This window comes from Xyrauchen texanus, chromosome 40 (genome assembly GCF_025860055.1).
Source record: "Xyrauchen texanus isolate HMW12.3.18 chromosome 40, RBS_HiC_50CHRs, whole genome shotgun sequence".
In the NCBI taxonomy this organism is placed as follows: Eukaryota; Metazoa; Chordata; class Actinopteri; order Cypriniformes; family Catostomidae; genus Xyrauchen; species Xyrauchen texanus.
In genome coordinates this window covers 31050946-31075328 of record NC_068315.1, presented here as the reverse complement: position 1 = coordinate 31075328, position 24383 = coordinate 31050946, and the positions used below count along the sequence as shown (strand labels likewise).

The following is a 24383-nucleotide window of genomic DNA, read 5'->3' as shown; positions in this document are numbered from 1 at the left end:
TGGCACTGCTGTATTAGCATTGTGTACAATGACGTAATTGAGCGATGATGTAAAAAAACTGGTGAACTGTTTTTTTTAACCGGTTCATTGAAATAAACTGTCCGAAAGAACCGGTTTGCAGAAAATAATCCCCATTACTAGCTCCAAAGATAAAAATGCATCATAAAAGGAGACCATATGAAGTTTTCTGAAGCCATTAAATAATTTTTTTTTAATCATTGTTCTTTGAAAGTCTTGCTGTAGCTCTCAAATCTTTTTCACGCATGTACATATTCAAACTTAATTTGACCTCTGACACTGAACACCATTGATTTTTGTGTGTTCCATAACTGTACGCATTGAGCCATGATTTAATATGTGAAAAGAACAGCTATTAATAGAGTTGAACTGCTGCACATGAAGGTACCGTTTGCTCCTGCCCTCTTTGTCTACATTTATTAATGGTGTGTACGGTTTTAGTTTGTGAATTTTTTAAATAATTTCTGTTTCCTGTTATCTCTAGGTCCCTATTCTTTGAATGGCTACCGTGTACGTGTTTACAGGCAGGACTCAGCCACCCAGTGGTTTACGGGCATCATCACCCACCACGATCTCTTCAGCCGCACTATGGTTGTCATGAATGACCAGGTACATCTGATTCCATACAAACTTAACATTCAGATTATATTTTGTTTATGTTAACATGCGGTGATTTACCAATTAATAAACCAGAAAGGTATATATAAATATACCTGTTGGAAGAATTGTTTATTGTGATTATTATTTTAAGGAAATGTAACTATTGTACATTGGTGTCTTTTTTTCATATTGCTGCTGTCAGTATTTTATAAAAAATCAAATAAGACTTTAATGGCCATGTATTACAGAGATTTTATGTGCAGCTTCTCATGGCTTTTTGCTTTAATGACCATCTTGGCTCTCTCCTTTGTGTGTGTGTGTGTGTGTGTGTGTGTGTGTGTGTGTGTGTGTGTGTGTGTGTGTGTGTGTGTGTGTGTGTGTGTGTGTGTGTGTGTGTGTGTAGGTACTAGAGCCACAGAACGTTGACCCATCCATGGTACAGATGACCTTTCTGGATGATGTTGTACATTCTTTACTGAAAGGAGAGGACATCGGTATCACGTCACGACGCAGGTCTCGGTCTAGCCAGAACAGCAACACTGCCCATGTAAGTGTGACTAACACAAACACATTTCACCAAGCCATATGCTTTTGTTGATAGATGATTGCCTTCCTGGATCAACATGTGTTCAGTGACTGCATTTACATGCACAAGAGTATTCCTATATTAACCAGAATTTAGCCATATTCCTACTATGTGCAGTTTGTACAATATTAATGAGATAACCAGATTAAGTCAATATCCCAGTTTCAAGTAATCCAAATAAAACAGCTGTCATGTAAACACTTTATTTGGAATATTCTGTGTAATGGAATATTAATTTATATCTGCTAGGAGCCAAAGGTAGATGTATATATTCTGTTTATGTATGCAACAACATAATAACATAACCAATTGCTGAAACCAGATTCAACATGCCATATTCTAGCAATCCAAATTAGACTGCTGGCAAATCAGAATTTCTTGTCATATGAACAACTTATTCTGAATATTCCCTGTAATAGATTATTCACAAGAATATTCTTACATTAACCAGAATTTGGCCATATTTAGATAATGTATGCTTCATGTTAATGAAATAACCTGATGAATCAATATTCCAGTGTCTAGTAATTCAAAAAAGACAACTGGCAAACCGTAACTACACCTTATTCAAAATATTTCCTGTAGTGGAAAGTCTTGGTGCTATGTGATACAGACACATAAAGTAATATAGAGTATACATTTTGGAACAATAAGCATACAGATGTTTTTCATGAATGAACATAAATCAATATACAGTAGTGAATAATCACCATAAGAGTCTCTTGACCTTTCGTTTGCAATTCATGAAATTACGGTGTAGAAATACTAAAAATGCAGCATACTAAATGACAAAACTGTGCATCTTCAGTAATTTAAGCAGATATTATCAGGAATATCCAATAGTTGCGTAGCATGTAAAACTCTTTTTCAGATAAAAGGCTTAACCTGAATTTAGAATTTAATCATAAAATGATATGCGATAAACATGGTCATTGTTAAATGCTGATTCATTGTTTATCTGTTTATTTCTGTTATAAGAATGTCTGTTCCAGTGTGTGTCTGTCTGTCTGCAACTTAATGGACGTCTGTCGTCTGTAGCTAGCTTTGAAGTAAAGTTCCTATGTGCTTTTTAAAAGTCTCTTAAATAAATCTAGAGCCTTGTAGAACAAACATATCATTGCTCCCTTCATCATTAACAATACTTCTCTGTTCCACCTTGTTTTTGTTTTGTTTGTTTTTCTTCTCTGTTTCCCTGTTTTAAACATTTATTGGGGATATGCAAGCAGACCACAGGAGGGAGACCAAGCGGCACCACAGGAAGCACTCAGGTACCGGGCCGCACCCCCTCTCTCCATAGATGTAGAGCTGCTTTGATTCCACCTGCATATCCCTGTGCATTATAGCTGTATCTCTGTAGAATGCATATCCCAACTTATTACAAGTTCTAATTTTCCCCCCAAAAAAATGCTTACCTTGTTTCACACGCTCTGCTTGCATGGATTTAGAGGATTTGGGATGATATTCTTTGAAATACAGGAGGGTTGGAAAGCATTTTTGAGAGCCATAGGAACTCTTCTTTTAAGCCTAGCTCTGTGACCATGGTTTTTACAGGCGTGTGTAGTGCAGTTGTTGCTGGCAAGGAAGTGGTTATTTTGCATTGGTATTGGTGGTGGTGGATTTTGCAGTTAAAAACTCTCACTCTTTATAACTGAGTGAAATCCATTTTATGCCCCCTCATGCTTGTGTTTGTTGTTTGTGTTCTCTTTTTGTGTTTTTACAGGGTCATTACACACGCGCACAGGCTAACAGTCCCAGACCCGTGATGAATTTGTCTGGCTCCGCCCCCAAACAGGCCTCTCAGGCCCAGCAGCAGCAGTCCCAGCATGCTCAACAGCAGGTATCCCAGCAACAACACCAGCAACAGCAGCAGCTGCAGTCACCAGGTCAACAGCGTGCCTCGCGATCCTCACATCGAAAAGGCTCCGACAGCAGTGTTCCAGATGATGAGAAGATCAAAGAGGAAAAAACAGACAGTGGAGCAAAAGGTAATACTGATAGGTATTCAGAACCTCAAACAGGCTGAATATGAAATGTAGAGGAGAATGGAGGCCATTGTAAAGTAGGCGATTGCTAAAAACACAAAATGTCTTTAATCAAAAACAATTTATTGTGATGACACTTATTCAGTACATACTGAGTTGAGTCCTCTTTCTGTCTGAGGAAAGTGTGATTTTACTTTGTAAGACAATTAAAAAAAAAAAAAATTCAAAAAGTGATTTTTCTTTCTAGTCTTGATGCCTTTGTCTTTAAACTTAAATCAGTTTTATTGCTAAGTTGTATGATAAAATGTATTTGAAATTATTAATTAAGTTATGGTAATTATTAATAGGTACTTTTAAAATTAGTAATAAAGAGACTGGGCTGTTGAATTAGCCACACACCCTCTTTCCAAAACCCCACACTCCAAAGATCCCGTTGAGACTGATACAGACTCAATAGCAAAATAGCCTCCTCGACTGCCAATTGTTATGAATCTAAATATGACATCAAGCATCAATGCTCTTTTTCAACCACAACAATATAAGAATGTGCAAAATTATTGTCAGGCATTAAGCATCCTTACAGCATCTTAACCCTCTGAGGTTTGATGATGTTTTGGGCCCTGGAGATGTTTTGACATGCCTTGACATTTGTGTTTTTTTTCAGTTGCTTAAAAACATATCAATGGTTAATGTCTGATAACACTGTATTCAGCACAAACTGGGCTACAATAATATGTGAGTAACATATTAGTACCTGTTTGTATTTTTGAGAATAGAATGTTTATGCGTGGTTTTGAAAAAACAATAATTTTAATTCATTGAAATAAGGCCATATAACACATACTAAACATTTGTCCACAAGACTTTTGAGAATTGGGTCTTGTAGCCTTAGAGTTATTGGTACAAAATTATGTGAAAACCATCCTGATCACTCTTTCATACAAAACAATATAGTAATTAAACTTTTGTAAGACACTTTTAGTGTTAGAAAGGTCATGCAAGGAGGCATGAACTATAATGAATATTGATTGTAATTCACACCTGAGGAGACAAAGACCCCCTCACCTGGGCCTATCACTGAGGAATGTGACAGAAAGAGAATGAATGAGAGGAGAATTAATGATCAAAACTTACTTAATTTTAGACCTACATTACCATTTAAAAGAAGTCTATTCTGCTCACCAAGATTGCATTAATTTGATCCAAAATACAGTAAAAACAGTGATATTGTGAACTCTTTTTTTTACAATTTAAAAGAACAGTTTTTATTGAATATATTATAAAATGCAATTTGTGATCAAAGCTGAATTTTCAGCTTCATTACTGCAGTCTTCAGTGTCACATGATCCTTCAGAAATCATTATAATATGTTCATTTTCTAATATGGGCATAATTAAAGTGCATTTTAGTCATTTAACCTGAACACATATTGCAAGCACAAGCTTCATTGATGATTAGGCAGCATAAACACTAGTTAAAATATAATCTAAACATTCATATTATTTTTATACCATATTACATATAATATTTACATCATACAGCATACAATTTAAATTCCTGCTGTAGCCAAAACAGCATTTAAATGTAGCTAAAACTTGCCTATTAGGACATATTTCAAATTTCAAACTAAATTACTTACTCATCCGAAATTGTATCCTCGGCTGGATCAAGTCTCTCTTCAAAATGCAAACGTTCATCGCTTTGTTTCATACAGATTACACTGCAGGAGAATATTTGTTTTAAATTTGAATTGTTTTATTTAAATGTAGATATTTTAAGCTTTCTTTAGACATATGTTTCATGTTTGTGTGATAAGTATTCACAGAGTTTCAGTTCATTTTTGTGACGTCTTTCAGATATATGCTCGCGAACACAGAGACGGCTGAATGCTCACCCTTTTTTATTTTCTTTATTTTACAAAAGCACAAGGTTTTGTTGTTATTGTGAGTGTACACAAATTAAAGTAGACCCTTTATAGTCTCTAATGATGTCTTACACTTATCTGTATGCCCCAAAATGATGGAGAATTTTATGTTGTTTCCGCTGTAATGATGAAAAAGACCCCAGAGGGTTATGTATGTTTCTTATACCAAATGCAACATGTAAACCATGCAACATATAAAAAACATTACAGTTGAACCCAGCCTCCCCCTACTGCTGCCTGTCCCCCAGTCTTTCAGTGATTGTTCTAAACATGGGTTAAAGCATTATATACATATAAATGTGCTCAGTGTGTTTATAAGTAAAGCTCCAAGGACTAGGGGTTTGTGTGACTGAATTGCTTTGATTCAGTACGATATGGATTTTTATGGGAAATGGAACAGTTGCACTTCCCCACTCAAAAAAAATTAAACATCTCCTCTCGATTGATTGAATTTTCCCTTGTTATGGCTTCTAAATTCTACAGAGGCTATTAAGTTTGGCACAGGCTATTACTATTTATTAAAGTCGATGAAGCCTTCTACTGGTTAAGTTCAGCACTAGCCTCTTGGCCAGACAGCTTCCTGGTAAAAGATCATTTAGATCCTTCCGTCATAATTCCTGCAGAACAGGGTGTTGGGTCTTTGAGAGATGGAGAGAGTGCAGCCATTGGAGTGAAATTTTAAGTGTGCATAAAGTCAAGCAGGGTCCCATCCATCACATATCTAATGCAGCACTTAAGATTCAATCAGCCTTTAACCTAAGTACAAAATGACATCATACTGATCTGTGCAATATAAATTAATTGGATTGGGTTTCTTATGCACTCAGCATTTATGGAATTGTCTGCTGGTGGCACTTTTTGCATCTGCCTTTCTTTTAACTTTGAAAGTGCCTGCTGACAATGACTCCCTCTTTCTTTCTAGATTTCTCTAAAAACAAAAGCAAGCAGACAAGCAAGCGAAGGAAGGCAGATGAAGAGGAAAAGAAGGGCAGTCTGAAGCGGCTCAAAACAGAGGCGTCTGACCTCTCGGAGAGCAGCGACTCAGAGAACTCCAACAAGCGGAGCGTAGACTACTCCTCGGAGCACAGTTCTGAGAATGAGCTGAAATGCAAGAGCACTTCAAAAGTTCCAGAAGAGGAAGACAAGTCACCAATATCCAAACCAGTGGACGAGTTGAGTGTAATCAACAGGTTGTCCCCCTGGGAGGAGATGCAGGATAAAAGTGCCAAACCAGTGGACGTGGAGGTTCCTCAGCTGGCAGAGAGTGAGCGGCCAGGGGAAAGGAGATCTCCACTGCCTTCTCCATCCTCCTCGTGCACTCAAAACCAAGGCTTGGGACCAGCCGAGGTCCAAAGCTGCATTGTAGAGATGAAAAGCACTGTGAAAACCCTCCTCAAGGACCGTTACATTACAGGGACACATCGGACGCACACACCCAAGTGCGTGATTGATATCACAGAGGACGCCAACATGCCACCCAGTTCCAGAGAGAGCTCAGAGGCCTTATCGGCCCAGCTGGCATCACAGAAGTGTAAACCCTACGTTACTGAGTCCAGACATTTGGTGCTAAATGCCTCCCACTCAGAGTGCAGGAGGCCGGATGGCGAGCTGCAGCAGAACTCTCGCAGCATGGGTAGCAAAATCGAATTCGCACACTCAGAAGTCATACGGCCAGTGACAACGGTGAGTGAATTGGCAGCCCTGGGTGAAAGAGGCAAGCTCCAACAGCACTATACATCTATGGTTATTAAAAATGCCTCAGTAAACGAGGACATCAGGAATCCTCATAAACTCAGCCCTTCCCCTGACCTGCTCAAACCCAAGTCCAACTCATCCTTGGACATCCTCAAGCCCATGTGCTATCCCTCATCTGACATTATAAAATCCAAAACTCAGAGCATTCACGAGTCCTCCAAGCCCAAACCAAATACGTCCCCTGAGGTTTCCAAACACAAACCACAGCACTCCGAAAACCAGCCTACAATAGGCCGTTTAGTTCTCAAACCCGAGCTGGACGTACCTCGCTCCAGTTTTAAGCCTGTGCCGGCCCGCGGGATACTGTCCGAATCAACAAAAAGCCCACTTGTCATTGATAAAAACGAGCATTTTACAGTGTATCGGGATCCTGCTTTAGTGCGTTCTGAATCCGAGAATAACCACGTGGCTTACCTGCACCCGCACCTGCATCAGCTCCACGGTTCTTCTCATGCCACGTGTCTTAAGCCCAGCACGCACCATCCACCCCACCTCCTGCCTTCTTCCTCCATCAGCCATTCAGTGCACCACCCACTGCTACCCACCGTTCTGCCCACCATTCCAACAACTTCGCTTCTTGGCGGCCATCCCCGGTTGGACTCTGCTGGGCTCGGGCATCTGGCCCTGGCCCACCACCATCCCCACCAGCAGCGGCAGTTTCTACAGCAGCAGCCACCCCCTCCCCTGCTGGCCCAGACGCATGGAGGTGCATCGTACAACCAACTCGGCCTCTACCCCATCATCTGGCAATACCCCAATGGTACCCACTCCTATCCGCCAGGCTACAAGTGGGTCCATCAGGAGAATACGGTCAATTCAGACACTAACCTACGGAGGGTATGTGCTCACCCGCCTGTGATTAGCCCTGTGCATTTTTAAGTTAGTATTCAGCACATATATTAAGGGTTAGTTTACCTAAAAATTTTAATGTATTAATTTACCTGCCCTCTTCTCATTCCAAATCTCAGACTTATTTTCTTCCATAAAACATAAAATGTACATTTATTTATGCTGCTCTTTTCCATTTATTAAACATTAATGGATACAGATGCTGTAGAGCTAAAAAAAATTAAAACAAATCACCATACAATTACCATAAAAGAAGTCTATACAACCATACACATTAGGACTGGTAAAATATGGATTTTCCTATGCAATGTGATCTTCAGTTGAATTTTCTCTATATCAGTTCTTAAATCCCAACATTGATCTTTTATTCTATGAAACACTCTACAATGTGACCAGATTTCTGTGATTATCCACGGTCAGGTCATTTTTCAGATTTTAACTCAACAGTGATTAAGTGTAGTGGTGAAAAAGCTCTGCACTAAAATCCTTTTTCTGCATATTTATAGTAAAAGTTTGGTTTGACCCATTCTGTGTGTCTAAAGACAAAATACATGCAACCATTTTTTATGGAATAATGTCTCTTTTAATACTTTCTGTTCGCGACGTGTCAGTTGTGGATCAAAAACAGCAAAAAATAAACTTTTAATTCTAATTTCACATAGCATAGATGTAATAAAGAAGTCATTCGACCCTTATTGTGTGCTCACTGAACTGCCGCCATTCTTAAAGAGACGGTACTGTTTTAGCATTGTTCTTCAAGTCAATGTAAGTACTTGTAAATAGCACAAATTATGAATGTAAACAATAAACATGTAACAAAATAAAAAATGTATCATGCATTTTCTAACTAGAAAAACTATAATATTGCCTGGTAACAGGTGCATGTAAAAGAGTTGTAAAAATGTACGCCACGTGTCCCATATTTTTGGCATCTCACACCTAAACTGCTGTTGCTTTACACGGACGCGATGCTTGACAGAAGCATCCATGCAAAAGATCAATGACAATCAGTGCTTGTCTTGTTTGTATTTGTTTTATTTTTTACATTTAAGTGAGGAGAATTTGGTCAAAAATATAGCATTGGAGTGCATGATAATGGTTTCCCAGCAGTTTCCCCACCTACCTGTATTGACAACCCTAGCAAGAAATAGCATTTTAGCTTAGCGTAAAGCTAAATGTTGACCTGACAATGTTACACAAGGTTAACTATTTCTGCTGCTCCAAACTTACTTCAAAACCCCACAGTTTACACAACAACATATTTTTTGATCGTATTAGGATTCTCTCTATTAAGCTCCCAAAGAAAAAGTTCCTTCATATCCACCTTTTCACTCATAATGTGAAAAATGCCATCTGTCTGCTCATGTCAATGTAACACATCATAAGAAAGTGTTTAACCTCTGTTCAGATGCTCCTCAGAATGCATTGTATGAATAAATGTTTTCCAACTGAATAGATTAAATATTAAATAAAACAAATGACAATGAAAGTCAAAGCCATCTTTAAACGAGATATAACATAAAACAAAGGCAACCTGAGTAAACACAAAATACAGTTTTCAAATATATATATATATATATAATATATACAACACCCATGTGAAAAACTATCTGCCCCTTAATCTTAATAGCTGGTTGTGCCACCTTTAGCAGCAATAGCTACAACCAAACACTTCTGATAACTGGAGATAAGTCTTTCACAACGCTGTGGTGGAATTTTGGCCCACTCTTTACAGATTTAGTTCAGCCACTTTGGAGGGTTTTTGAGCATGAACTGCCTGTTTAAGATCCTGCCATAGCATCTCAATCAGGTTCAAATCAGGACTTTAACTAGGCCGCTCTTTTGAGACATTCAGAGGTGGACTTACTCTTATGCTTTGGATCATTGGATATGTTTACATGCACACCAATTCTCTGGTTATTGCAATAATCAGAGTATAAGGAATAATTCGATTAAGATGTTTCCATGATTTGGGCAAACCTCTTCAATCCAGTTTATATGCTACTTGCCAAAACTCTGATTATTGGCTGAGAAATGTGATGTTTTAATGCTTTTTTATTAAATAATATATATTAAAAAAAACATCATGTTGCATCATGTATATTTAAATACAGCTTGGCATAAGAAAAATTAGTCAGTCAGTTTGTGAGTCTTTTTGAATGATTTATTAAAAGAACCGGTTAATAAGAGTCATTTTCGACCGCACTGGATGTGCTGTCTGTTTTGATACACTAAAAAGAATAGTTTCATAAGAGTCATTTGTTTGTCGGATTACACTGGTAGTTGAGCGTAACATCATCCGTCTGCAGCACTGGCACAGGCACACTTTGGGGAAGACGTGATTACATCGTTTGCATGCCAGTATTTAAAGCAATTAAAATAGGAGTACTCCACGTATCTTACTGTAATTATCAATACTCTTTATTTTAATGTGATTATTAGCTTAATCGCAATTGCAATATTCTGTTTACATGAGCAGCAGTTTAATCGCAGTATTGCCTTAATCGCATTATAATCACATTATGAGGGTGCATGTAAACATAGCCATTGTCTTGCCGCATAATCAGGTTGCGCTTGAGCTTCAACTAACGGAATGATGACCGGACGTTCTCCTTTAGGATTTTCTGGTAGAGAGCAGAATAAATTTTTTCCTCAATTATTGTAATGTCACAATGGCCCTGAAGCAGTAAAGCCTCCCCACACCATCACACTACCACCACCATGCTTAAACGTAGGTATGATGTTCTTTTTGTGGAATTCTGTGTTTGATTTACGCCAGAAGTAACGGGACCCCTGTCTTTCAAACAGTTCCACTTTTGACTCATCAGTCCACAGAACATTCTCCCAAAATGGTTGAGGATCATCAAGGTGTGTTTTAGCAAAATTCAGATGAGCCTTAATGTTCTTCTGGGTTAGCAGTGGTTTGGCATTTTTGGACAGTGTCTTTCTGATAGAGGAGTCATGAACAGTGATCTTTAATGCGAAAGAGGTCTGCAGTTCTTTGGATGTTGTCCTTGGCTTTTTTGTGATTTCCTGGATGAGTCATCGCTATGCTCTTGGAGAAATTTTGGAAGGTCAGCCACCTGTGGGAATGTTCACTACTGTGCCAGTTAGTTTTAGCTCATAATTTCTGTAATTTCTTTCGACCTTGGCATAGTGTGCTACTGGGTGAGACATTTTAGCCAACTTCATGCTGCTGAAAAAGTTCTATTTAGGTGTTGATTTCATTGAACAGGTCTGGCAGTAATCAGGCATGGGAGTGTCTAGTCCAGCTGAACCCCATTATGAATGCGGTTCATAGATTTGGGGATTTAGTCACTAAGGGGGTAAATGCTTTTTCACACAGGCCCAGTTGGTATTGGATAATGTTTTTGCTTCAATAAATAACTTGATCATTTAAAAACTGTATTCTGTGTTTACTCAGATTGCCTTTGTTTTATGCTAGATTTTGTTTATTCAGGATATAAATACTTTTTCACAGCACAGTACCCATATGAAATAAATCAGAATCTAAATAATAATCGTGAACCGGTACTGAATCAATATATGCTAGTTTTGTGTGTGGAACAGACCATAATTTATTTGCTAAAAAGTATTTCCTTCCACTACAGCTCTCAAATCTCTCATAACTTTTGCCTGCAAGTACTGCATTAAGACACCTCATGCTAGGTGTGCCGCCAATGATGCTTTATCTTTAAAAGTATTTTTGTCTTGTTTTCCTATAAAATTATCTAAACTTTCTCAAATGTGATTTATTTACTTGTCAAGCAAAATGGCATAAGATATTATGCCTTGTTTTAATTTTAGTTGTAATTAATTTAATTTTAGACTTAAATAAGAAAAAAATCTTTAAATGTGGTAAGACAATAATCTTGTTTTCCCTTTTGAATTATGTTTAAGACAAAAATACTTTTATAAAATAAAATATATATATATTTGTTTTACAGTTAAGTGCCTTGAGGTTTGAGAGCTATAGTGTATTTTAATTGATTTTCATTGAATATCAGAGTACATTTAAGTCTGTAAGTCTGGGTGAACTATTCCATTTTAATTTTTTTGTTACACTGTTTTTTTAAGTCTCAAATATTACTTACATTTTATTGCTTACATTGTGTAAATTTAAATGCAAAGTTTTTGACTGAGAAGAAGTCATGGTTGTTTGGAGGTCCCTTAGAGGAGGGACAGTCTCTCTCTCTTGCTGTCTGTATTTCTCACTGCTGCCAGGGATTGCTTTGTTTTGAGCTCAGCCTGACATGCAACCTACCCAGCAGTACTTTAGCCTAATTTGTGAGCATGTGCACACTGCATCTCAGTGTGTATGTGCTGCATTTTGTCATCCCCAAGACTTTAAGTAATCAGATATAGTCATGATAATTTGGTCGTGCAGTTTGGACTCCATGAATTGGCTTGATGAGTGCAGTTGTCTTTACACTGTGCAGTTGTGTTTACACTATAGAAATATTTCCTATTGAAAACATACAATAAAACAAATTTTTGGCCCACTTTGTTTGGAAGAGAAAAGAGAGACTGTGAATTTGAAATGCCTGTATCTGCTTAGAGTGCATTTCAGTAAGTGCATTTCTGTCCTGGAAAATGTATTTAAGGTAATGCTGCTCAATTGGAATCACATTGTTTCAAGTACTTCTGTACAAGTATGTGTAAGTGAAATGGGGAAAAAGTTCAGTGAGTTGTAGTTATTCTTTCTCAAAGTGCTCTGACATGGCGAGAGAGATGTGTGTTGCCTTGAGTGCATTATGACCTCATGCTTGTCTATATGTGTGTTACAGAATGCCCCCAGCCCCTGGTTGCACCAGCCCACCACTGTAACCTCAACAGACAGCATGGGGATTTTTAGCCATGTCTCATGCAGGCCCGCAAGCGCCGAGCCTTATCAACCCATCAAGATCAGCTCACACTCCAGCCCACCGCTCTCCAAAACCCCCGGAGAACTTCACAAAGAGTGAGCACACACACACTTGTGTCTCTCTGTGTCTGTCATTTACACGCACATGCTTAATCCATTCCCACAGACTAGCTGTTAAATACTTTATGACCTGAGGTGAAACCATGTGATAGGAGCACTGTACACTCATTCAGTGACTGTCCTCATAATTCAACTATTCTAGTGTTGCCCTCTGAAGTTTTGCACTCTTTTGACCCCCCACCCGACAAGAAAATGTACAAATATATTAGTGATATTGTAGTAACACTTTACGGTAAGTTTCTATTTGTTAACAATTAACAATTGTTTATAATTTATATTGAGCAATATGTTTTAACAGAATTTATTAATCTTAGTTAATGTTAATAAAAATATACAGTTGTTCATTGTAAGTTTAGCTCATTAGCTGCATTAACTAATGTTAAAATACACTGGTGGCCAAAAGTTTGGAATAATGTACAGATTTAGCAGTTTCTGAAGAAAATTGGTGCTTTAATTCACCAAAGCGGCATTCAACAGATCACAGTGTATAGTCAAGACATTACTGATGTAAAAAACAGCACCATCACTATTTGAAAAAAGTCATTTTTGGTCAAATCTAGACAGACCCCATTTCCAGCAGCCATTACTCAAACACCTTATCCTTGAGTAATCATGCTAAATTGCTAATTTGGTCCTAGAAAATCACTTGCCATTATATCAAACATAAATGAAAGCTATTTGGTTCATTAAATGAAGCTTAAAATTGTCTTTGTGTTTGTTTTTGTTTTTGAGTTGCCACAATATGCAATAGACTGGCATGTCTTAAGGTCAATATTAGGTCAAAAATGGCAAAAAAGAAACCGCTGTCACTAGAAACTAGTCAGTCAATCATTGTTTTCAGGAATGAAAGCTATACAATGCTTGAAATTTACAAAAAAAATGAAGAATTCATTCAAAGGTGTAACCTACAATCTTTAAAGACAAAGGACAACTGGCTCTAACAAGGACAGAAGAGATGTGGAAGGCCAGATGTAGAACTAAACAAGAGGATAAGTACATCAGTGTCTCTAGTTTGAGAATCTGATGTACTCTGTTTGATGTGCTCTTTTTACATTGTGCACAGTTGAATGTGGCTGGTATGAAATGAAAGGGTCCACACACAGACACACACACACACACACACACACACACACAAATACAAACTCGTACTCACAGTGACGTCACCGTATAGCAGTCCAGTGGGAGTGTGTCCTGCAATGGAAAAGCAGGATACCCGCAGGGCCGGAAATTCGGCTATTGTACAGCTATTGCGCACAAATGTATACATTCTTGCATGTTCCATGTTCATAATGCAGGGATTTCCGGCACACTTTAATTTACTTTAACATGTAGATGAGAATTGGTAAACCAATCGATACAGATGAACAAATCAAATCAATAATCTGGTGTTTGTAGCCATCACTAAGCCCCGCCTTAAAAGCTCTTCTGACCAATCCTGTCTTAGCAACTGTTGCCCTGCTGCCAGTACTCTGACACATGTTTACTATTTTTCAATGACAGCCTATGGAAGTAATGTGTGTTTGAGTACTTTTAAGAGGGAGTTTATCAAAATAACCCCAAACATTTTTTATTATGTTGCCGGGTCTTTTGTAGTAGTGACACAAGTTACCCAGAGAGGATACACGCAGGGTTTTTCTTTCTTTTTTAAACAATCTTTTAATAAATCTGTGTATATGACTTTCTTCTTTCAGCCAAATACAATCAGAGTTATATAAAAAAAATATCCTGGCTCTTCCAAGCTTTATAATGGGAGTGTATGGTACCTTAGATTTTGAAGCCCAAAAAAGCGCATCCATCCATCAAAATCCATATGGCTCCAGGGGGTTACTAAAGGCCTTCTGAAGCAAAGCGATGCATTTTTGTAAGAAAAATATCCATATTTATAACTTTATAAACTAGAATCACTGGCTTCCGTCCGTATGTATCGTAAGCTCCGGTGAGAAGTGCCGAAAAAATAAAAACACCGATCACGAATTAGAAGACAACAATGAGGATTTTTAAAGACAAATGTCAGACGATTTCGATATAAGAGAAGAGGAGATGGATTTTTTTGCCCAGCCCTATTTTTTTGAATGGAGCACACCAACCAGGAACTCTTGGAGATGGAGGAGGGTGCAGCAGCGGCACAAACAAAATAATCTGGTTGATGGAGAGTACAGGAGGTGGTGCTCATGCAGGAAATGTGAGGTAATTCCAACAGAGGCTGAGAGAGTTTGCTGCCATGAATGGACGGTCGGAATGACTGAATAGATGCACGAACGCACCATTTTAAGACTAATACAAATATACATTATAGCTAAAACAACGCCATTTTCTTTGCTGTAAACAACGCGTGCTTTCGTTACTTCTCACCGGAACTTACCCTACGCCTACATCATGTGCCGGAACTCGACTCGCGTGGACGACCATAACCGGAAGCCAGTGATTCTAGCTTATAAAGTTATAAAAATTTATATTTTTCTTACAGAAACACATTGCTTCACTTCAGAAGGCCTTTATTAACACCCTGGAGCTGTATGGATTACTTTTTTATGGATGGATGTGCTTTTTTGGGCTTCAAAATCTAAGGTACCATACACTCCCATTATAAAGCTTGGAAGAGACATTTTTTAATATAACTCTGATTGTGTTTGGCTGAAAGAAGAAAGTCATAAACACCTAGGATGGCTTGAGGGTTTTAGTAAATTATGGGATAATTGAAATTTTGGGGTGAACATTTTAAGATGTCATATTACCACGTGTTTTTAAGCGAGCGATGTGATAAAACTATCACTCGTGTTTATAATCAAGAAAGCAAAGCTATCAACGTTGCAAGCGCGGGATGTCGGAGCAATCTAGTTCTGATGCCTGTATATTGTGGCGCTCCCTCACAATATAGCACATTTCACAGAAAAGGCAGAAACAACAAAAATGCTTTGTGTAAAATGCTACCAGAACCACTGGGTGAAGAGAATCTCTTAAATACCTATCTCATCTCCATCTCTCTAGAGCTCCATCTGATGTATACAGGTATAATTCTCTGCCAGGTTAATCAGTCATTTTTCTTAAGGATGTAAAAATATATAAATAATAATATACAGCTGTGGCCAAAAATATTGGCACCCTTGGTAAATATGAGAAAAGAAGGCTGTGAAAAATATATCCTTATTATTAATCCTTTTGAACTTTCATTCAAAATATTCACAAATCCATCCTCAAAAAGATATCAAACAATTCCAAACATAACTCATGTTTTTTGAAAAAACTAATATTTTTGTCAAATATATGTGTGGCACAATTACTGGCACCCTTTTATTCAGTACTTTGTGCATCCTCCCTTTGTCAAGATAACAGTTCTGAGTCTTCTCCTATAATGCCTATTGAGGTTGGAGGCACATGGCAATTGATCTGAGACCATTCCTCCATACAGAATCTTTCCAGATCCTTCAAATTCAGAGGTCCACACCGGTGGTCTCTCCTCTTTAGTTCACCCCACAGGTTTTATATGGGGTTCAGTAAAAGTGACTGGGATGTCCATTGCAGAACCTTGATTTTGTGGTCAGTGAACTAATTTTGTGTTGATTTTGATGTGTGTTTTGGATCATTGTCCTTCCCAACCACAGCCCATTTGTCCATGACATCATGTATTCGAACAATATGTCCAGGACCTCTGGCATAAAAACAAACCCACATCATTAAAGATCCACCACCATATTTAACCATAGGCATGGAGTACTTTTTCATATGGCCACCTCTCTGTGTGCGCCAAACTTATCTGTGTTTACTGCCACAAAGCTCTATTTTTGTTTTATCTGAACCCGGTCCCATTTGAAGTTCCAGTAGTGTCTGGCAAACTGAAGATGTTTGAGTTTGTTGTTGGATGAGTGCAGAGGCTTTTTTTCTTGAAACCCTCTCAAACAACTTGTGGTGATGTAGGTGACATCTGATTGGTGTTTTGGAGACTTTCTGACCCCAATACCCAACTAATTCCGGCAATTGTCCAGCTGTGATCCTTGGAGAATTTTTGGCCACTCGAACCATCCTCCTCACCATACGTGGAGACGATATAGACACACGTCTTCTTTCAGGCTGATTTGTAACATCTCCTGTTGATTGGCACTTCTTAATTATTGCCATGATGGTGGAAATGTGTTTTTTCAATACTTAAGCTATATTATTATAGCCACTTCCCCTTTTGTGAAGCTCGACAACATGTTGCCGCATATCATAACTTTATTCTTTGGTCTTACCCACACAGGCCAAGAGAATTTGGCCTGTGTGTTACCTCATATTTATACCCATGTGAGACAGGAAGTCATGGCTGGACTATTTCAGGTTCATTGTCACCCATGTTCAATATGAATGGGAAAATACCTATACTTATAAGAATTTATAGGGATGCCAATAATTGTGGCAAACAAGTTTTGGAGAAAAATATGTATTTACTTATGAGATTTTTCCAACTTTCATTTACTTCAATTTAGGGTTAGATTTTTGTGAATATTTTGAATGAAAGATCAAAAAAGGGGCATTGGTGGCTCAGTGGTTGAGCCTCACGGTTACTGACCAGAAGGTCGGGGGTTCAAGCCCCAGCACCACCAAGATGCCACTGTTGGGCCCTTGAGCAAGGCCCTTAACTCCAGGTTGCTCCGGGGGGATTGTCCCTGTAAAAAGTGCACTGTAAGTCGCTTTGGATAAAAGCGTCTGCCAAATGCATAAATGTAAATCAAAAAGATAAACAGTAAAGGCATATTTTTCACAGCCTTCTTTGCTCATGTTTTCCAAGAGTGCCAATATTTTTGTGCAATATTTTAGTAATATAAATACATGACTTCATCTGTTAACATTTCAAATGCATTTTGTCTACATTAAATGGCCATTTTTAATGTAACTATTGAGTATTGACTGGTACTCTTAAAATGATTGTAATTCTGTCATCATTTGCAAACCTTTGTTATTTTCTTTCTACCATGTAACTCACAAGGAGATGGTTAGAGAGAATGTAAGTTTCAGTCACCATTCACTTTTATTTTATGGGGGAAAAAAATATATGTGTAGTGACTGCATGGTGACTGAGACTAACATTCTGCCTAGCATCTCCTTTTTTGTTCCACAGAAGAGAGAAATTCATATACACTTGGGTGAGTGATGACAGATATTTCATTTTTTAATCAACTGCCCTTTAACTTCCTGTTAAAGTATTTGTTTGAGGGCCTGGGTAGCTCAGCAAGCATTGAAGCTGACTACCACCCCTGGAATCGAGAGTTCGAATCCAGGATGTGCTGTGTGACTCCAGCCAGGTCTCCTAAGCAACCAAATTGGCCTGGTTGCTAGGGAGGGTAGAGTCACATGGGGTAACCTCCTCATGGTCGCGATTAGGGTTCTCTCTCTCAATGGGGTGCGTGGTAAGCTGTGCGTGGGTCGCATAGAGTAGCAAGAGCCTCCCATGATGTGAGTCTCCGCAGTGTCATGCACAGCGAGCCACATGATAAGATGTGCAGATTGACGTCTCAGAACCAGAGGCAACTGAGACTTGTCCTCTGCCACCTTAATTGATGTGAGTAACTATGCCACCATGAGGACCTACAGTGCCTTGCGAAAGTATTCGGCCCCCTTGAACTTTTCAACCTTTTGCCACATTTCAGGCTTCAAACATAAAGATATAAAACTGTAATTTTTTGTGAAGAATCAACAACAAGTGGGACACAATCATGAAGTGGAACGAAATTTATTGGATATTTCAAACTTTTTTAACAAATAAAAAACTGAAAAATTGGGCGTGCAAAATTATTCAGCCCCCTTAAGTTAATACTTTGTAGCGCCACCTTTTGCTGCGATTACAGCTGTAAGTCGCTTGGAGTATGTCTCTATCAGTTTTGCACATCGAGAGACTGAAATTTTTGCCCATTCCTCCTTGCAAAACAGCTCGAGCTCAGTGAGGTTGGATGGAGAGCGTTTGTGAACAACAGTTTTCAGTTCTTTCCACAGATTCTCGATTGGATTCAGGTCTGGACTTTGACTTGGCCATTCTAACACCTGGATATGTTTATTTGTGAACCATTCCATTGTAGATTTTGCTTTATATTTTGGATCATTGTCTTGTTGGAGACAAATCTCCGTCCCAGTCTCAGGTCTTTTGCAGACTCCATCAGGTTTTCTTCCAGAATGGTCCTGTATTTGGCTCCATCCATCTTCCCATCAATTTTAACCATCTTCCCTGTCCCTGTTGAAGAAAAGCAGGCCCAAACCATGATGCTGCCACCACCATGTTTGACAGTGGGGATGGTGTGTTCAGGGTGATGAGCTGTGTTGCTTTTGCGCCAAACATAACGTTTTGCATTGTTGCCAAAAAGTTTGATTTTGGTTTCATCTGACCAGAGCACCTTCTTCCACATGTTTGGTGTGTCTCCCAGGTGGCTTGTGGCAAACTTTAAACGACACTTTTTATGGATATCTTTAAGAAATGGCTTTCTTCTTGCCACTCTTCCATAAAGGCCAGATTTGTGCAGTATATGACTGATTGTTGTCCTATGGACAGAGTCTCCCACCTCAGCTGTAGATCTCTGCAGTTCATCCAGAGTGATCATGGGCCTCTTGGCTGCATCTCTGATCAGTCTTCTCCTTGTATGAGCTGAAAGTTTAGAGGGACGGCCGGGTCTTGGTAGATTTGCAGTGGTCTGATACTCCTTCCATTTCAATATTATCGCTTGCACAGTGCTCCTTGGTATGTTTAAAGCTTGGGAAATCTTTCTGTATCCAAATCCGGCTTTAAACTTCTCCACAACTGTATCTCGGACCTGCCTGGTGTGTTCCTTGTTCTTCATGATGCTCTCTGTTCTTTAAACGGACCGCTGAGACTATCACAGAGCAGGTGCATTTATACGGAGACTTGATTACACACAGGTGGATTCTGTTTATCATCATTAGTCATTTAGGTCAACATTGGTTCATTCAGAGATCCTCACTGAACTTCTGGAGAGAGTTTGCTGCACTGAAAGTAAAGGGGCTGAATAATTTTGCACGGCCAATTTTTCAGTTTTTTATTTGTTAAAAATAAAAAATTTGAAAGTTATCCAATAAATTTCGTTCCACTTCATGATTGTGTCCCACTTGTTGTTGATTCTTCACAAAAAATTACAGTTTTATATCTTTATGTTTGAAGCCTGAAATGTGGCAAAAGGTCGAAAAGTTCAAGGGGGCCGAATACTTTCGCAAGGCACTGTACTAAGTATTGGGAATTGGGCATTCCAAATATGGAGAAAATAAAAAGTATTTGTTTAAAGGTGTCTGCCAAGAACAACAACTTAAATGTAATTCAGCACATGACTGGATCATGTCTCGCTGGGAAACAAGTGATATATACAGTGGGTACGGAAAGTATTCAGACCCCCTTAAATTTGTCACTCTTTGTTATATTGCAGCCATTTGCTAAAATCATTTAAGTTCATTTTTTTCCCTCATTATTGTACACACAGCACCCCATATTGACAGAAAAACACAGAATTGTTGACATTTTTGCACATTTATTAAAAAAGAAAAACTGAAATATCACATGGTCCTAAGTATTCAGACCCTTTGCTGTGACACTCATATATTTAACTCAGGTGCTGTCCATTTCTTCTGATCATCCTTGAGATGGTTCTACACCTTCAATTGAGTCCAGCTGTGTTTGATTATACTGATTGGACTTGATTAGGAAAGCCACCTGTCTATATAAGACTTTACAGCTCACAGTGCATGTCAGAGCAAATGAGAATCATGAGGTCAAAGGAACTGCCTGAAGAGCTCAGAGACAGAATTGTGGCAAGGCACAGATCTGGCCAAGGTTACAAAAACATTTGTGCTGCCCTTACGGTTCATAAGAGCACAGTGGCCTCCATAATCCTTAAATGGAAGACGTTTGGGACGACCAGAACCCTTCCTAGAGCTGGCCGTCCGGCCAAACTGAGCTATCGGGGGAGAAGAGCCTTGGTGAGAGAGGTAAAGAAGAACCCAAAGATCACTGTGGCTGAGCTCCAGAGATGCAGTCGGGAGATGGGAGAAAGTTGTAGTAAGTCAACCATCACTGCAGCCATCCACCAGTCAGGGCTTTATGGCAGAGTGGCCCGACGGAAGCCTCTCCTCAGTGCAAGACACATGAAAGCCCGCATGGAGTTTGCTAAAAAACACCTGAAGGACTCCAAGATGGTGATAAATAATAAGCGGTATGTGTGGAGAAAACCAGGCACTGCTCGTCACCTGTCCAATACAGTCTCAACAGTGAAGCATGGTGGTGGCAGCATCATGCTGTGGGGGTGTTTTTCAGCTGCAGGGACAGGACGACTGGTTGCAATCGAGGGAAAGATGAATACGGCCAAGTACAGGGATATCCTGGACGAAAACCTTCTCCAGAGTGCTCTGGACCTCAGACTGGGCCGAAGGTTCACCTTCCAACAAGACAATGACCCTAAGCACACCGCTAAAATAACGAAGCTAAAATGACTGTTCTTGAATGGCCCAGCCAGAGCCCTGACTTAAACCCAATTGAGCATCTCTGGAGAGACCTGAAAATGGCTGTCCACCAACGTTTACCATCCAACCTGACAGAACTGGAGAGGATCTGCAAGGAGGAATGGCAGAGGATACCCAAATCCAGATGTGAAAAACTTGTTGCATCTTTCCCAAAAAGACTCATGGCTGTATTAGATCAAAAGGGTGCTTCTACTATATACTGAACAAAGGGTCTGAATACTTAGGACCATGTGATATTTCAGTTTTTCTTTTTTAATAAATGTGCAAAAATGTCAACAATTCTGTGTTTTTCTGTCAATATGGGGTGCTGTGTGTACTTAAATGATTTTAGCAAATGGCTGCAATATAACAAAGAGTGAAAAATGTAAGGGGGTCTGCATACTTTCCGTACCCACTGTAAATAAAACTAGGGTAAGAATTGAGAAAGGTGAGATTTTGTAAATTTTACCCCCAGAGTCCTTTAACTGTCAACATTAAACACACACGACAAGGCAAACATGAATTTACATTTACATTTATGCATTTGGCAGATATTTTTTATCCAAAGCGACTTACAGAACCCTTATTACAGGGACAATCCCCCCGGAGCAACCTGGAGTTAAGTGCCTTGCTCAAGGACACAATGGTGGTGGCTGTGGGGATCGAACCAGCGACTTTCTGATTACCAGATTACCAGTTATGTGCATTAGACCACTACGCCACCACCACCATGTAAATATGTGTCCGGTGTAACAGCACCACTGCTGGAAAAAATATGTGGCGAAACACTGACATTAACCAAAATTAGTTTGTGCTGTAAAGTTAGTGCTCATTATTAGTTTATGGTACTTGTGTAGTTAGATAATTATAACAAATAAAACTGTATTGTCAAGTTTTAACAATATAGTATGAGGGGGCCGTTGTCTAAGAAAGCTGATGCATTTTTTAATTTGTATTGCCTTTATTTGATTGAGTTAACAATTAACTCATCTTTTAACTATGGTTACTGTTTCCTTAGAGAACGGGAGAAGAATGTGTTTGGGGATCCAATGCGTGGCCTGGCCCCTGCCCACCTGAAGCAAGAGCCAGATCGCAGCCGGACGCCCACCAGCAAAGAGCTGCACCGTCTCTACATGGAATCCCCCCACAACAAGCAGCAACCACTGCGTGTGCCTCAGGAGGGGCCTGACCGCACCAGCAAATACAAGGAAGAGAACCGGCGCATCCTTCTAGAGAGTATCGAGGTGGCCCCCTATACCGCCAAGATCCGCACCGGAGAGTCCGACCGTGAGCACTACTCTCACATTACCTCCCAGCTAAAAAGCCATGAGAAAGAGGTGGAGCACTCTGTAGCTGATCTGTACAAGTACAAACACTCAGTGTCTAAGTCCCTCCCCCAAACCAACTACTTCACCACACTGTCTAATAGTGTCGTGAATGAGCCGCCTCGACTCTACCCATCCAAAGATCCCAATTCCTACTTCGACAAGGCGCCTGCAGTCTCCAGTCCCTTGTCTTTAGGCTCATGCAGTTCCAGTCTCACCAAATCCTTGTCCAAGCCTCCTCCTCTCATAAAGAACCAGCCAGAAGGAGAGGGACTGGTAGGCAAAATCACAGAGCAACTCAGTCACCAAGCGCCCATGCACTCGCTTAGTACCTCAGTGGTGATGGTCAGTGACCACTGCAGCCCTGCCATCTCTCCCTCCGGTCAGCCCAAGGGCATGCCAGCCCTGCGTAAAGCACCCATTTTTCACCCGCCCACCCAGCAGGCTCTTGACCATAAGGAGGGAGTCTACGGTCGCCTCTCCCCACCCACGCTTACCCCCATCCAGCCTGTTAGCTCGGCAGGGAAGGTTTCCGAGCAGCAAAAGCCGCCCACCCTGATCCCAGAGCTCAGGGATGAGAAGGGCAGAGCCGAGCTGGGCTCGGCCGAACCCTGGCGAGCCGGTGGTGAAGCAAAGAGCCACAATAAAATGTCATGGCATTCTGAGAATAGCCAAGGGAAGCAACAGGCAGCCATGGCATCTGTTATTGTCCGCCCTTCTACTTGCAAATACGATGGTTTGCCAGGTCCCAAGATGACCTCTAAGGAGCCTCACAGTGGCAGATTGTTTGCTGGATGGACTCAGACAGAATGCTTGAAGGTGAAGGATTGCAGGGAATCTGGTAGAATGATCCTACCAAACACAAATTTGGAGGGTCCTGGTGATCAGTACAAGAAAGATTTTCTTAGAGTGCCGCAAGGTAGCATTCCCTACACAGTGGTGGCTGTGACAAATTCTGTGTGCAGTGCTAGGACTAATGACAACACTGCTGCTATCAGTGGCACGTTTAGTATGCAGAGCCAAGGTGGAACAAAACTTGCGTACTCCGTCTCTGGCACCAGCAGTAGTAGTAAGCTGGAGAGCTCTGCTTCCAGAAGCCAGACTCCAACTGTTGTTGAGTCACAGGAGGGTAGCTCGAGAACCACCTCGCCCAGTGCGCTGCCTCCGGCCAGCTCTGCTGGCACCACGCAAGCCTACTCAAGAAACTTTGTCCATCTGAAGAAGGCCAAAGCAGCTCTTGCTGCGGCACAGTCGCAAGGCTCCAGCAGCGCCTCGGAGAGTGAGAGTGGTAGTGTCAGATCTTCTCAGGACTCGCCCACCATTGCCCAGGACAACATCACGCCCAGCAACCCTGCCAGCAAAGCCAGCCCGTTGTCTAATGGACAGCCAGCACAGGTGTGCCAGCCTAACTACCACAAGCTCAAGAAAGCCTGGCTCACGCGACACTCAGAGGAGGACAGAAATACAAACAAGCCTGAAAAAGGCGCAAATGCCATTTCTGAGCTAATTAAGCCATGCACCGTCAGCCTGATCGCCCCTGCATCTAGTGATGTGGACATGTGCGAGGAGAACAAAGCACAAGAGGACAAGCTGTCACAGGAGGACAGAAAGACACGCCGTGGCCCCAAGCGTCACTACGAATCGGGCTCTGAGAGTGGTGATGACTCGGACTCTAGTGAGAGCAAACTAGAACAAAGGACTAAACGGCAACCCAAGCCCACATACAAAAAGAAGCAAAATGACATGCAGAAACGGAAGGGAGACAATGAGAAGGATGAGGATGATGTGAAGCCAAATGGTATTTTCCGGAGTGCCAAGGAAAAAACTAAACTTAAGCTGGCCAGTCCCAGTAAGTGCACCATGATCTACCTTAGAATTTGAACATGCATAT

At 40.2% G+C, this 24383-nt stretch overlaps 1 protein-coding gene across 4 annotated transcripts in view; it reads left to right on the top strand.

The window, feature by feature from the left end:
• LOC127633752 (probable JmjC domain-containing histone demethylation protein 2C) overlaps positions 1-24383 on the top strand; it is a 280588-nt gene that overhangs the window by 202007 nt on the left and 54198 nt on the right. For 2 of the 4 annotated variants that reach the window (XM_052113031.1, XM_052113034.1), the window contains 7 exons: positions 503-627; positions 1022-1165; positions 2428-2472; positions 2925-3189; positions 6033-7702; positions 12502-12674; positions 22186-24341. In XM_052113031.1, the coding sequence (XP_051968991.1) occupies positions 503-627; positions 1022-1165; positions 2428-2472; positions 2925-3189; positions 6033-7702; positions 12502-12674; positions 22186-24341 (4578 nt within the window). The remainder of the gene's footprint in view (positions 1-502; positions 628-1021; positions 1166-2427; positions 2473-2924; positions 3190-6032; positions 7703-12501; positions 12675-22185; positions 24342-24383) is intronic. The other 2 variants (XM_052113032.1, XM_052113033.1) reach the window with 2 other exon arrangements.